Raw genomic sequence first — 16,794 nt, 5'->3', positions numbered from 1 at the left:
GACTCTTAAATTTGATAAAGCAATTCGCTAGTAACCTAGGGGTTATAAATATAATAAATTAGTATTTATTATATTTATTCTTATAGCGTGCACGCATGAACAGAATGCGTAAATAAATTACTATCAGAAATTGGATAATCGAATGCATATTTATTAAAGTAGTAATAACCACATGAATGTGGCTTTTTAATCACGGAATTCGATGAAATTCGACAATGTGCCACTAATCGGATAAAACGTATGAAAATGTCTTTTCAGTGGTATTATTTATATATAAAAGACTTACTGTTTTTTGAGAAATATACGTATTTTCTTTAGATAAGTTGAATTTTTAAACTTCGAATCGCTATGTTTTATCCTAACAGCAACTTGGCATCTGCCGTGCCATGTCGTGACTTTTAGAAAGATATTAACATAACAAATTTTTATTAAATTAATTAATATACACCTAAAAAAGTTTTCAATTTCATCTTGTCAATGTCAAACTTCTCTAAACATTGCTTTCCATAACTGAATAAGTATCCGAGTATCAGATCTTTGGTTATAAAGATACTTTTTTTACGTAATCCGTGTCCTATTTGGCGCTTCAATTCAAAATTACGGAAACGTTTTCTTATACTACCTTTGTTTCATCGACCTAGTCTCTCAGCGATATAAAGTAGGGCAGAAGATCTTCATGCATTATGAATTGAATAAAATTATTTTCCGTGTGACGAGGTTTTGACGTGCGGATCACCTATAATATAGGGGTTTCAAAAAACCGTTGAATTATAATGTAGCCCCGTTTTTTCTGCTAGGAAATTCTGAATAGGTAACCCCTTCGCTGCGGAGGCAACGATACGGTTTTGCTGAACACCTACCGGTTAAAACCCCACGGCCTTTGTTCAAATTATGGAAACGCCTTCGCATATTACTCTAGTTTCAATGGTGATGGCCTAATACCTCAATTCCTTGGCACAGAGCTGCTAACCCTTGTTCAACCCCTTATCATAAATACGCTAGATTTAGCTCGAGCACCAGTACATACGTGCGACGGATCAGCCCGATGTCGTCGCCAAGATCTCGTTATGGTGGTTAGATATTGTAACCCTGTATAAACGCTGACTGATTTAAAACATAAGATTGCGTATTTCTTTAGTTCATGTGTACATATTTTCTCTCTCAAAAATTCTCTTCTGTATGAACTGATTGTAGTTGTCCTATATTAACAATTCCTACTTTTGAAAAAGAAATATCATTAAATGTATATTAACAACGAAGACTTTTTGTCTATGATAATAAAAAGGTTTTGCGTTTTCTTTATTTGTAGTGTTTATGATTGTATTTTATTTGATTTATTATTAGTATAAAATAAAGTATGTTTATATATAATATTCTAAAGTAGTTCGTACGGTGTACACATGTAATATCCGAAACATGTCCTTCTTCTGTTTTCATGCTATGGTTATCCTTAAGAAATTGCTTCGAGTTATAAGACCGACAATTGAACTTCTTTATGTTATAACAAGTTTTTGTTTTTCTTTACGATATTACCTCAAGAATAAAATGATAGCCAAAATAATGTAATGTAAACTTGTAATTAATATTAATTTTTAAAAAACATAATAGAGAAAAAATGTCACTGTATCTTTAATGAAAAAAAATCCTTTCACTTATCCCTTTAATTTTAAAGAGTACTCATTTTTGTGGTGATCATGAATACTACCGGCATATTGAAATTGATTACCGCCGCCCATAAATTTGCTTCGAAACAAATCAAAAGCTACCACATCCAATTTTGAATTTTTAAATTCATTGAACATTTACATTTTAAGCGGCATTACTTCGAAAGATTAGATCGCGTGCCAACCGCATCTGTGCTTAAACAAATTATTACTTTCGGGTCAAGTTTTTGTGACTTTTGACTTGTCAATAACCGACCAGTCATATAGACAACTTTTTGACACACTGTAAGCTGCGCTTAAGCTGCAATAGTCCAGGATTAAAGCAAACAATAATATACTTCATACATACATGCTTATTATGACTTATATTTCATTTTTGAACACATAAAAATTACTATTAAAATACTCTATTTTTCATTTCCGTATATATAGTATACTTCTATGTACTTCCATATAATAGTATTGTTTGTTTATAATTATACAACCACAATATAAAAATTATACTTTGCTATCCTTATATTAACATAACTACAGTTATTATTAAAACTATTCTAGCAACACACTTTACGATCCCATTATTAAATTACGTTCATCATCAACTTTTTCATAACGCTTACTTGACTGCGTTTGAGCACCAATTCGTCAGAAGGAAAGACGAGATGAGATGTCGAAGATGAAGCACACAGACTATAGGTATTTATTCACTATAACCCTGAAGATATTCCTTCGTCCTTCCACACTCAAGCTGTGCGGGTCAGACGCTTGGTACGCATACAAGGAAACAGCTGTCTAAGGCTGGTATTGAGCCGACTTATAAAACTACTCGTTTTATAAAAAACGGGGATAATGGATTAAGTTAGTGGAGTTTCGCAACGCATTCCCCAAAAAGAATCGCTTTAAAGTCACCTATAAGTCGAACAGAACGCCGTTCTATCAACTCAAGAGCTTCTAGCTAGTATTTAGCTGAACCATCTAAAAGTGGCAGCAGTAAAACATATGACCGGACCTATGCTTGATACAAACTATGCAACTGTGCCGGTGTGAAATAATAATAATAATGTGTAATAAAGATGATGACATTACATACGTTAGATGTTACCGCATAAATTAATTAAAATTGCGAAGATTTCTTATCTTATCTAGCAAAGGAAGTTAGACTTTTTTAAAGTAATGTGCATGTTATTATCAATTTTTTTCAAAATACTTAAAAAGGAGATAAGCTTCGTAATGTAATTTCAAAATTTTATTTATGTCTTCTCACATCGATAGATGTAACATGGGTATATCGGTTTTATATAAAATGTTAGACCTTAAAACACGAAGTTTGTATGTTTTTGCTTACGATATATTACATGTTTATCAATGCACTAAAACCCAGTAAAGCGTTCAATATTATTTGGACTCGCCGTTGATTCAAACATTAGTTGGTTTTATTTACGTTACGCAACCGCTCTTTTTGTTCAGACAGTCGGGCAGACGGGTTACAGGTACACCATGTGAGTCAGATACTTTATGTACCTATATGTAAGCATCAATTTGTATCCAATTCGATCCAATCGTGCAGTGTGTTCAAAATCGGCATCTGCAGTCTCAAGAAGCTCATAATAATAAAGCATCTAAAGACATAAAGAACATTGAGTAACACGCAACGCTTTGAGATGGTAAAATAGAGTAATATCTAATTAAAGTTCTTGGAGATATTGAAAATAGTTTGTATTTATTTATATACGACGTGATTCTAGCGAACATAGGCACCGAATCGAGAACCCCAAATACACGTTTCCTTGTTAAGTCCCGAGGCTATCGGAATGATTGTTCGTGACCTATAAATAAATTCTTATATAAGCAACTAAAAATATGATTTCTAACTGAATTTTATATTTTACATTTTAAATTTTGAGTAAAACAAATAGACTATTATAAATGTAAGTTCTTTGCTAAAACTACAATTTTACGATCGCAAATAAAAGAGAGAATCATATCTATCATTTACATAAAATAGATTTTCAGATTTACCATTACTATGTCAATAGTCTCTATTGTTAAATAATATGCATATACATTGTGATATTACTCAATTTACAACATAAACAATGATTATAGAAATAGCAAATGAGGATTGGGGTCAACACTTAAATATTTGCAAGAAAAGCTGGGCAGAAGCATAAACTGAACTATTTCTCAAACCACAATACACGATTGTATGCTGAATCTCGGTAGTATAAATTTACAAAAAACTTCCGAGTATAATGCAGAAAACGTTTTCTACATCAAAGAACTGCAAAATTTTTGCGGTTAGTTTATTAAAAACAAACGCTTATGTCGGATGAAATCAGGGTGTTTATGGGTTGATGGCATAATAAAATGTGTTCATTTTGACACCAATCTGGTGTTCATTATTTGGGACAAATGTGACCCGCCGTCGGTAACCTAACACCGTGCCGTCTGTCGACTGACACCACTCGCCTTGTTTGATCTACTGAGAGCTTTTTAAACTTTTTATGTCATAGTTTAGTGCGCTTTAGGAGTCTTTATTGTTGAGTAAACATTTTAGGATTCGTAGCGGCAAAAGAAGCTGAAAGATCTTTTCGTTTTGACAGTTCCAGCATTGCGTCGTTTCTATTTCTGGAATTTTAACTAACGTCATATTATTCTATCTAAATCATACACGCAAAGTACATCGATAATTGCGGTTAAGCAGCCTGACATGAGAAATTTGGGCTTGAAATAATTTTTTCATTGAATTGCAAGGTGTATGAATAAACAATTGATTTGTAAAGTTAGTACCGAATAACAACCTATTATTCAATATTTGGAATGACAACACAACTATAATTAAAGCGTTATCATAACTCATTGATTGTATTAAATCTAATTATTGAAAAGAAAAAACTTTCTTATAGTTTTCCATATTATATGTGAAATTGAAATGACATAAAATGAAATAAAATATACCTAAAAAATTAAATGCTTTTGCTATTATTTTCGGGTATTCTAACATTTAATTTGTAGAGCTCTTAATGTCTTGTTTACGTTACGGAAAGACTTTTGTTTTGTTAAATAGCCGTTCGAAGGATCGGTATAGCGGCTGATGTTCCGACTCTTTAGGAAAATAGACAGACCAGATTTGTAGACGTTGGCAATGGCTATGCAATAGAGCTACCGGTAAAATGAATTTAAATATTTCTTTAAAATTCTGAGATTTAATGTTTATTTAATGATTCCTAAATTAAAAATACACATGAAGATTTCAACAATTTTAATATTTTTGCATAAATATTATTTATAGGTATCCTAAAAACACTTAACGAAAACAGAGTTGCTGGAATCGTTAATAAATAATTATTTATATGAGTGTTCAATAAGCAAACATTTTAAACAAAGCCTAAAGCAGGAATGATGCGCTCTTGTTTATCGCTAGCCGGCGTTAAGCGGTCGGATTTTTAAATAAACATTTTTAATGATCGACCCGCGCCTGCGCTCTGCCAGGTGTGCGCATACGGTGCGTGCCCCACTCCTTTACACGTACCTACTTCTTTTGTTCCTATTCATAGAATCCGTATATTTCCTGACATGACCTATAATAATAATTTAAATTCAATTTTCCATATGGACCATTGTAAGTACTCGTCAAAAGATAAAATAGACACGGCTAATGTGTAGAATATGACGTTCACGGTTACACTTAAATTATTATAAGTAATTTGTCACGCTTGTCCATCACAATTTAATAATTATTATGATTATTATTTTTGATTAAGTGGAAACTATATCATATTATATCTTTTAAAACTATGCAAATTAGATGTAATGTAGTGGTTACTGTTCTCCAAATCAAAAACAAAAACCTTCACAAGTGAATAAATTGTCAACCAGCAATGAAGACGATTGTTATGTTGAAAAAATGGAAGTACAAGTTTTGTCAAAAAATTTCATGGATATTTCTTTAAAATTATGTCCTTTTTTCATCATCTCAATAATGCCTCTATTCATTATCTATCTATTATCACAATTATAATCTGACAGGAACGTTGTGTACGCATTTTTCTTTATTTAAATAATATCCTGCACTAGACTTAATTTTTAATATGCAGCCAAATGTTTGTTTCTCAAAAAATAAATATTTTCTTGTTTTTTTTACATTCCAATACATTCCATTATAAACACTGAGGTGTTAAGAGATTTATTTATTTATTATGAAACTGATAAAATAAAAAACACTTTTTAGTGTCAGTTTCATAATATTCATTACAACTTGGCTAATTACGACCGTGTGATGGATAAGACAAAGGTAAATATTAATTGAAAAGTTGATTTATGAAAGCGTTATATTATCTACGGTTTCATCGACCGCCCATAATTAGTCCTTAACAGTGTCTAATTATCGCCTGTCGATGAAACCAAATCAGATTTTATTCATTATAATATTTGTGACGTTAACGTATTACTTGTATGTTGTACATATTTTAATATATTTATGTAAATGACTGGACCAGCTAGTAATCACTCAAATCGAAGCAATCAATCAATTGAACCAGATGTACCGCCCTCTCAATAACTTTGGGCGCAGTGTCAATGACTGAGACTTAAAGCTATATCTCCCGAAAGTATATTAACTTATCAATTTATTTATTTACGGAGAATATAAATTACATAAGTACTCGTAGATATAGGTAAACTCGCGTATAAAGATATATGTTTTCTCAGTATATTGTTATTAATTTGTAGATTGAAATTTTCAATTGTTTTTCTTATGAATCGTAAATAAAACAGATATGAAAATGGCTATGAGTAGATAAGTAGACGAACAAAAGTAACTGACACAGCCCAGTGGATTGGCAAGTAGAAGTAGCAGTAGGCAGGCTACAGCACGTAAAATAGATAGCCTCTAGGTCGTTAAGGTTTTGGGGTGAAAACCAATGAACAGCCAGTGCAGCGTCGGATGTTAAAGAGATTATTTCGAGGTATCTTTCCTTTAAAACTTTGTTAATATCGTCGGAAGACGTTGCATGAAAGTCGCTTCCAACCGGTCCTATAGGGACTCTATTGGAGAGGCGGGTGTAATAATGATGACAATTATATAAAAGAATATATTTATTTGAAAGCATTAGTCGGTCATTATGTACGGATAAAACTCCTATTTAAATACTATAACATAAAATATAAACGTACATTTGCCTGATTTTTTAAACGAAAATAAAGAACTAGTCGTTCGCAACAAATATTTAATACATTTGTCGAAGCTCTTTCAAAATCAGAACTGTGACTTGGCGGCAAAAATAATCGTCCTAATGGTAACTTCCCGAACGGCCTCCTGCAGTACTCAACAGAACGCCATCACTACCGCGATTTTACCGCCATTTTTAACCGTGGTATATCTCTCGCAAGACTAGATAATATGGTTTATTAGCACATCAATATCAAATCAGAAAACTACGATATAAAGTCAATATTATTAGCCGTTTCTTCCGTTAAGGTTACTCATTACGAAAGTGATCTACCAACAGTTTTGGTGATGTATGAAAATTAGGATTACCCTGTTTGTTAAAAATTCGGCAACTTTAGTATTGTTAAACTTGTAGTAAGATTAGTAAGATTCGTTCGTGGACATCAATTAATGTCTATGGCTTAATACGATAAAGAAATATGTGTTTATATATGTATATATCAGACCGTTATAAGCAATTACGTGTCTCCTCCAAAGGATGATCCTATAAACGATATATTTACGCACAGTACTTCAGTTGTATTGTTCATTCAAGAGGAAGATGCTCATTCAACTGTTTATTTTTATTCTCTTTACGACACCTACAGGATATGACGGTGTAATCCCCTTTGGCTTCTAAAAGTGTTAACCTCGTACAGATTGAATGATTTCAAACTAAATTCTCAATATTTATATAAATCACTAGCTACCCCGACAAATTTCGTACTATCGCAAAAGTTGCCGATCTCTGTCTCGAAGTTCAACAGAAAGAGAAACAGTAATCAACGAATTTACTTGTCTTAATACTAAAAAAATGATTACTAAAATTTTTTTTTTTATTTCTTCCACTGCACGATTTAATCTTAACGCGAAATTTTTTGTTCAGACATCAAATGTTTGGTAGCTAGAGGAAGATGTTTTAATTTACTCTCTGGTTTGTATTGGAAAGAACAGTTTTGTTTTTTATATTTGATTTGCAATCTTTCCATAGTTGATTTTCCTCTCCATAAGATTTTTCGTGCCATTGTAAAAATTTGAACTAAAAATAGTTCAGCTAATGTAATATTAGGGCATTAATTTTTATTTATTTATCTTCATTTGAATTATACGCGTGACTATATATTATCAAGCCAATATCCATTCGATTATAACATTATAGCGATAAATAATGATAGACTTTCTCGGACACGGTAATCGTTAGTAAGATTTCGCTCCAATTCATCATTGTCACGGCAATGGTTATTTGTTAATAAAGCAAAGTCTACATTTGATTAAATATTCAATTTAACAAATGATCAATAATCTTAATATTGTTCAGTATCAAATTACATCGCAAGAAGCACAAGGAAAAGAAATGGCGAGGTCGTCTTTTTTAGTCTTTTTCTCACAAAAATTATATTTTCATTAACCTGTTACACTATTTTACTTATGTCAGCACTATTTTTAAATTTAGCCTAATTCAAAAATTATGCTATTAACATCTAATAACAATGTACAAACTTGCTCGGTTTGAAAAAAGACTCGATTATTGAGATGATAATTATAATAGGTATATGCGGGCGGACTATGCATGAAATATTTTTCTATTTCTTTAAACGGCATCAAAGATACGTAAATTTTTTTTTATTATAAACTTTTTAAAATATATAAATAGAAAAGCCGAAGCAACTTTCATTTCAGTTCAAAATGATTAATGATGAAATAAAAGCCAAGATCACTATTTTACTGGACTGTAAACTTTGTTACTATTATAAATCTTTGTCTTTAATTAAACGATGATATTCAGTAAAAGAACGAAGCATCTACAAATGGGGCTATAAAATTTTTTGGAGACTTTTTTGTGCTAGTAAAATATTTCAGGTCTTTTGCTTGATCGGAATTAGAATTTAACGTTACAGAATTAAAGTTATGTACGGGAATATACCACGGATAGATTTATTTTCTCCTAGAGCCAGAGTTTATTTAAATGTTGAATTTTGTCACGAACACGGACAATATTTTTAAATCAAAGTTCGTTACTGAGGCTCATAAATTTTAGGACATACGGTAGGCCAGTAAATAGGATATGCATATATCGCATAAAGAAACTTATATAAAGGGTGATTGATCATAGGTGTAAAAGCTTTGAACGAGTGAATGTACAGCTCCTTTCTTAGTGAAAAGCTATAAAGCTTTTACATCTACTACTAATCACTTTGTATAATGTAATCACTCTGAAATGTATAACATAAATTGTCTATTGAAATGCAAGAGGGCAATAGCTTCTGGCAATACAGAGTCAGCAAGAATATATAGTACACAATTTTTAATTTGAGTAAATTTGTTATCCGAATTTTGAAAACGCTTGTTCTTACTGATTATCATTACGTTATTTAGTGTTTGTTAAAATTGATTTTAGGATAGGGTGTTCTATTAATTATTTGATAATAAATGAGCTATACATTCGCCTTGTTAAATCTTTTAGACTTTTAACCAACCAGCAACTTGAAACTCACAATATTGTCTTTAGTTTGAAACTAATGAATAGTAGCTTCTCATAATGTTCTATATAATTCGGGTAAATGCTCTGTTTTTTTTAGTTAATGTAATTCTCTACCATCGCGTCCTTTGATGTTATATTTTAAAAGGAAATAAAGATAAAAATCTAAGCCACTTAGATGCAATTTAATTGAGCAAGAGAGCTAACTCTGTTTACAATATATAGTTAGTTGATTTGACTGAGAGTAAAACTAACGGTTGATCTTAAATATAACGGCTATTATTCACTATTCATGGAAGTAGCGAATACCTCACAGAGTAAATAGCGCAAAGCTCAATTGTGAGAGTGGTATAGCAATGTAATTTGATACCCGCGGTTACATTTACAATGTTTTATACCATTTCTATAACTTTACTCTATTATGAAATAAATTTTGAATGCCTTATAGTTCGAACAGTTTACTGAAATAGTATTTTGATTGGTAATCGAGGTAATATATAAGAAGTAAATGAAACAATTTTTTCCAGCTTTTTAATATTATTTGGAAAATCATTCATTAATCATAAATAAACAACGAAAAAAGAAATATGCAATGTGATTTTAGTTATATATATATATATATACACGATTGTTCGTTAAATAAATAGTGTCAAAACATTGCACTTCTTTATGGCGTAATGTCTTATGTTCATTACTAATCGAAATTACTCTTTATGGTATATCATCATACTATCTAGGATGATCTTTCTTTATCCCAATTGATCATTTATGTTTAACACAGTTTAAAAATATTTTTTTTCGTTTAGTTTAAAAAATTCAATGAAAAATCTATTTATACAATATAAATTTAATAATGTATGAGCTTAAAGCTAACCACTGAGAGATGTTGCAATATCGCTGTCAGAGCAAGCGGTCGCGTCGTTCCGGTTTCGATCACATTTCACTTGGGCCACAATGAAACCACTCGTTAACCCGCCGCTAGATGAATGCCGTCTCTTGTGCAACACCCTGCAATCTAAGAATATGGATTTTGTTACACGCCCTTTGAATGCTCGTAAATTCATGTTGCCGTATTCATAATAACGCTTTATACCAATTTTATGGTTGATAAGCCTGTGACGGGGATCATTCATTTCAAATAAACAGACTATATATAGACGAGATATAGATAGAAATTTGGGTGTACAGTATCGATTTTAATACTTGTGCTATAAACTACGGCACCTTATTTTTTATCAGATAAATAATACCGTTGTGATGATTAACAGATAGTAAATACCATCATTATTATCATATAATATAGGCCTAGCTTAGCTTTCGGACCGCATTTTCACTTTTACAGGATTTCTTTACGAGATCGAAACTCGAAAGATGAGATATGTAGGCGAACGAAAGTAACATACGTAGCCTCACATGATGTAGAGGCTGGCCACATAGCGTTCAGAACAGATGGCCGTTGGGGCTTTAGGATTTTGGAGTGGAGACCATGTAACGGTAAGCACGGCGGAGGACGTTCCTTCACATACAAGTCAAGACTTTTTTTAAATCTTTGGAAGAAGTCCGGTGAAGACCACTTCTAACAGATCTTATTGGTAATACATGAGGGAGGCCTATGTCCAGCAGTAGACATCCCACGACTGAAATGATGATGATGATGATGTAAACATAATGTATTCTAATGATGACTGAAAGCTTTTTCTTTTGTTTCTGCTTCCCGATCTTGCTCAGAAAATCAAGTTTATCGATCCTTCAACTCGATATTTTCTAGACTGGAACAAGAGACTTCAGCGACTTTTATTGATTCTTTAATGTGGACTAGATACTGACTTTTGTTCAAAGTCGAGTAGCAAATTATGTTTCTATTCTCACAAGATATTGTAATTTTAATATGCAAAATATTCTTAACATACAATATAGTACTAACAAACAGTACAACTATAGGAAGAATAAACAGTAATAATACAAAATACGATTCAAATCGACTAAACATTCAAAAACATTTGGTTTCAGCAAAAAATACACTTAAATATCTGTCAACTTATTACCAATTCATTTGCTAAGACCCATCAATCGAACTCTTTATTTGATATTGTCTTTCTTCTAAATAAGACATTTTTATTATTTTCAATCTACACACAAAATGATTCCTTTGATATTATATAATATTTGGACATATTTAATGTCCGTTTTGAGTCAAAATAACAAAACGAATTGAAACACATATATTTTTAGCCGAAATATACGCACTTATTGACGATAGAAATTTAAATTAAATTGTTACTATTTCTTAATAAAATCTGAAAACGAGATTGAAAAACTTAAGGATGAAATGATTCAAAGATTAATGACATTAATTATTTCAAACCAAAACAGCGTTATCTTTACTCAACATAATATTACTTTATTTTGAATTGCATTTAAAAATCAAGGTACCAGAACTTTGAATTGAAAGTTGTCGTAGTGAAAATTTTAAAAGGATTGATATTTTATTATTATATATTCTACCAACAGGAAAAATATTCGTCTTAAATTTCTAAGTTATCATTAGGTTGATTCAAATAATTTAACATAAATATAACAATTTTCTTAAAATGGCTGCGTATAACTTCTTATAACATGTAACTTCAAACGTATTTTTACGCCATTGTCCAAACTAGAAACATACAGTTCTCTATCGATTCTCGCGTTATTGTTTTGATGTATAAATATATATCTGACGTGTTTAAAATGCAAAACGGATAAAAAAAATTTCATTTAGTTGTATATCGTCGTTCTTTAAGTCTTTTATATTATTTTAAAATACTTTTTTAACCATATTATGCTTAAGATGCCGGAAGAGCCCAGTTTGATAGAAACTCGGAAGAGAAAGGCATCTTTCAATCCCCATTGTAGCAACCCTTAATTTAAAGTTATGAGGGTTCAAACGCTCCCGGGTCTAAGAAGAGCTCACACCTTGATAACATCCTTTACGTAGTAGTAGACATTAAACATAAGCAACTCTAAGTGAATAAACCCAATAAACTCATACGTAAACAAGCTTTACCTTTGTTTATTGGCAAAGTGTATCGGCACGGCAAAATAGGACGACACGTGTAACGAAATCATACGAACACAAAGAGCGATTGGAAATGAGATTTCAGGACAACAAATATTATCTAATCCATGTTCCACTTTCTGTTGATCATTCTGAATGTGAATTTTAGGTACTGAACGCACAGAATATACTATGTTCAGATTTTTGCTGCGAGATCGAATCTGAAATGAGGAGATTCGCTAAAGAAGCAAGTTCATCGACGAAGGTCTAAGATTTGCTCGTTCGAAGTGAGCGGTGCACATTGCACCTGCAACCTTTGGAGCCTGTGATGGTCTTTGGTGCAGAAAGGTTCTCGAGTGGAGAAAACGAGCCAAAAGATTCGGCACGTACCGGTGGATCGACAACACTATTAAGGTCGTGGAAAATCGATCGGCTATCGAGGAGCCGATGATGATTGATCGGATTTGGGGAAAGCCTTGCAGTGAGCGTCTATCAGCCAAAAAGAACGCAGGGAGATATTGGCATTACCACTAATTTCACAATTTTTTTTGTATTAAATATAATCAGAGGAACATTAATATTTCAGATGTATATTAATTAAATTTGCATTTAAGCTAAGTAAAAAAACACTTTGAATTATAAATAATATACACAAGACACTAACTATATTCTTTTATTCATTTAATACTTTTACACAATTGTAATGGCTGGCTTAATATCCATCATCTACCATCTCTACAAGTCAACTTAGAGTGGTACTCATAACAAGTTGGAAGGTAAATGTGATAGAAAAATAATACAAAACATAAGATATAAATATGACAAACACTACATATTTTATCCAATTAGAAATAAGACGCTCAAATAGAAAGATACAATTTATTAAAAAATTACACATATATCAGGGAGAAGTTACGTCAATTCTTCCGCCTAAAAACTCTAACCTTCCAACTGTAGTTAAAAATTATTAATGAGTTCTTTAAACAAGAAAAAATATACCTATATTTATAAAACTAAAATTGGAACTAAGCTTTTTGCTATGCCTCCTATACATGCAGGATAGAAGCCAAATAGTTTGACTGTGTTAGTATAGTAATACCTATACGAAATGATCGTCACCATCTATATAAACTATAGGGCTTACGCGAGGTCGCTATTCAAACATAGCGTCAATTCATCGCATGTCTATCATGATGCTGCTTTTCCTGGTTAAGTTTACATAAATATCCCGATTTTTTTTAAAAAAAAGGGGTTTGAATTTTTACGTGATTTACGTGCAAATGTATTTTTACGGGATTGTCCAAACTAGACCTTTAAAGTTAAAAGAATGTTTTTTTTTTACTTTAAAGCTCTAGTTTGATAATTTGATGATTTTAATGAAAGAAAAATCGTCACCGTGAGAAGACATCTACCTATTCTCGCGTTATTGTTTTGAAAAATTTATATAATGTGGTTTAGGCCTTTGGAGAATTCACTGTTCAAACATAGCGTCGATTTATTATCTCTCTATCATGATGCTGCTTATCCTGAATGTGTTTTTATTACGGAACTTTAAATTATATGAAGTTGTAACTATGTATACTTATGATTGTTTATTTACCATGAATGTTACCGTAATTATTGCCTTTACGTATTATTGTCTTAAGGTCTTTAAATTTTTTTGTTTAACTTGTAGATTTAAATCGGACAACTGTTTTGTTAAACTAATTTAAAAAATTAGAAAAATTTAATGGTTCTGTAATTCTAACTATCGAATACTTAGTTATCAATATTATTTAATTTATAAAGTAATGAAATTATATTTATTCATAATATACTTAACAGTGTTTTGGTAAAAAATAGCGCTACAGAAATAAATCTTTATACTTTAAATACGATCCCTAAAATATTTTCACCGTGATAATAATCGATGATAGTAATTATTTACTTTTGTAGAGGTCATTATTTCAACAAAATACTTAAAATCACAAATTACGACAATTAAAATTACAGACCAATCCCGTAGACGAGAGCATATAATATAAGAATTAAAAAGGCAGTGTTTTTGATTAAAATCAAAACATAATTTTAACATTGAAAAAAAATACGTTGATAAATATGTACATTTAGTTTACATGCATCTTCAATGAATACATTAAAAGATATATTTTATTTCGTTTCGTCTAAAGAGGACAATCGCAATCGCGCTTTATAATAATTTAATTTGCTATTTAAACATTACGATACCCTATTATCTATTAAGCTGCAATAAATTTAATGATTTATTTGTTGCCATTGATTTGCAAATATCACATAAATTTCAATTAGCGGGCTAACTACAAAACTTGAAGTACACATTTCCAAACAATAGCAGCGCGTATCATGAAAAATTTATAACCGATGAAGTTACCTTTTCACGACTGTGCCTCTTAACCAATTGACAGAGTTTACTCTATTGTTTTGATTTATATAGTATTATTTATATTCAACAAATACATTACTTTTTGATAATTGGCATTTTAGTTACATATATTCACTTACGCGTCATACAAAATAATTTCGAATTGATCAATTTTAGCTGTAACATTAACCATTAAAATTAGGCAACTAATAATTGGGTTTAATTTAACAATACCTAAACGTTATATTTTATTTGTAACTTTCTCTCATAAACAAAAAAATGACAACTATGCTCGAGGTAATTAAAAGGAAAATGTATTGTAATTATTGTCAGGAATCCGTTGGTTAAACCTATTTGTCATGGACGACGTGCAGTGAGGAGACATTTGCATGCTTTTGCATGACTTATAAATAAATAATTAGTCCTCTATTTATGTGAAAAGATTTTTACCTTTAATAAAGATTATTTTTATTGCTACAGACTCAACGCAGAAATGGAGCAAAACTCGCTCGAGTTGCTAGAGAAGAAGCACGACCTACGGCCCCCGCGGCGCAACAAAACTCTACAAGTAAGAAACAAAAATTAGAAAACACTCTGGAAAGTTTAACGCCTCTATTGTATTCGAATGATCACCTCTATTCCTCCTCCATTAAATAAAGACATTTGATAATATGATAAACAAAAATTACGTAGGATAAAACAATGTCAAGAATCATAAAAAAATTATTTTAGTTCATCTTCTTTTCAGCTGATGAACGCCCAGTGCAAGGTATAGGCCTCCCCCATTATACGATAAGATGTTCGGTCCTGCGCTGCCCGCATCCAGTGACTTCCCGCGACCATAACTATCTCGTCGGTCCACCTAGCGGGGCGCCTGCCCACGCCGCTCGTGGTTGTCTACCTGCCGCCGCTGCTAGTCTACCTGCTCGTGGTCGCCACTCGAGTACCTTTCGAATCTTCTTTATTTTGGCTGCTAACCGTAAAGTAAAATCACAATAATACGTAATTACTATTATAAGATTAGAATTGCAGGTATCCATCATAATATATAAATAACTTGGATACGTAACTTAATATGTATGTTTAAACAAAGTATTCATAATATTTGAGTCATTTTATTATAATGACTGAGCCTGAATATTTTACTTTAATGTGTAAATTATCAAGTTAGTTTTCCGAGTGATCAGAAATCAATAAAGAAGGTCGGAGTTTTGCGAGAATTGCGAGATCGAGTCAAAAATGAGGATATTCGCAGAAAAACGAAGTTTACCGACGTCGTCCGAATAATTTCTTGTCTGAAATGGCAGTGGGCGGGGTATACCATAGTAGACAGACATAGTTAGATATGTATAGATAGGAATAGACATAGTTAAGGCGACGGAAAGTCGCTGGCTGCGGGCAGCGCAAGACCGATCATCGTGGCGATCTTTGGGGAAAGCCTTCACCTTGCAGTGAGCGTCTATCGCCTTAAAAAAAGTAGAATAGAGTTTATGAGTTGTGAAATATATTAAGAAAAAAGTATAAAAAATAATAGTACCTAAAACGCTAAAAATTGTTTAAAATTATTACAGTATAATCGATATAAATCAATTAATTGTTAATTCAGAACGTTTGTTGCAGTTAAATTTATACAGGGTGGTTGCGACTCAAAGTCGTGCGGTGCGGAGGCGGTGTGCGTCCAATTCAACAGTACTTTGCATTATTGTGTATGCACATCGAACGGTGAGCCAGCCAAGGAGGATTTCCAGTGTCCTCGGAGCATCGGTAATTATGGAAATGCCTTGTATTTTTCCACGACAACAAACAACATTACTTCGTAAACAAGAAATTTATTTAACGATTACTTTTTAATTGATGACATATTATGTATACGTCAAAATTTAAATATTTACACGAAATATAGTGATAGAAATACTATATACATAAGATATATATAAAATAATACCTATATTTGGTCATTAAAAAGTTATTAAATCCTTCATGAATCTGAGAGTACGCATAGTTTTATATAAAACTAATTTAATATAAAAA

The 16,794-nt window shown here is 31.6% G+C and overlaps 1 protein-coding gene across 2 annotated transcripts in view; it reads left to right on the top strand.

Annotated features, from left to right (window-relative positions):
• LOC137922053 (high affinity nerve growth factor receptor-like) overlaps nucleotides 1-16,794 on the top strand; it is a 48,766-nt gene that overhangs the window by 23,832 nt on the left and 8,140 nt on the right. For both annotated transcript variants that reach the window (XM_068764903.1, XM_068764900.1), the window contains exons 2-3: nucleotides 15,244-15,331; nucleotides 16,384-16,527. In XM_068764903.1, coding sequence (XP_068621004.1) covers nucleotides 15,244-15,331; nucleotides 16,384-16,527 — 232 coding nt within the window. The remainder of the gene's footprint in view (nucleotides 1-15,243; nucleotides 15,332-16,383; nucleotides 16,528-16,794) is intronic.

Source organism: Battus philenor, unplaced genomic scaffold (genome assembly GCF_028537555.1).
Source record: "Battus philenor isolate CCGP_79_NKW_IND1 unplaced genomic scaffold, ilBatPhil1.0.hap1 SCAF_2, whole genome shotgun sequence".
In the NCBI taxonomy this organism is placed as follows: Eukaryota; Metazoa; Arthropoda; class Insecta; order Lepidoptera; family Papilionidae; genus Battus; species Battus philenor.
Note: the sequence above shows the minus strand (reverse complement) of the source record. Positions and strands in the feature narration are given on the sequence as shown.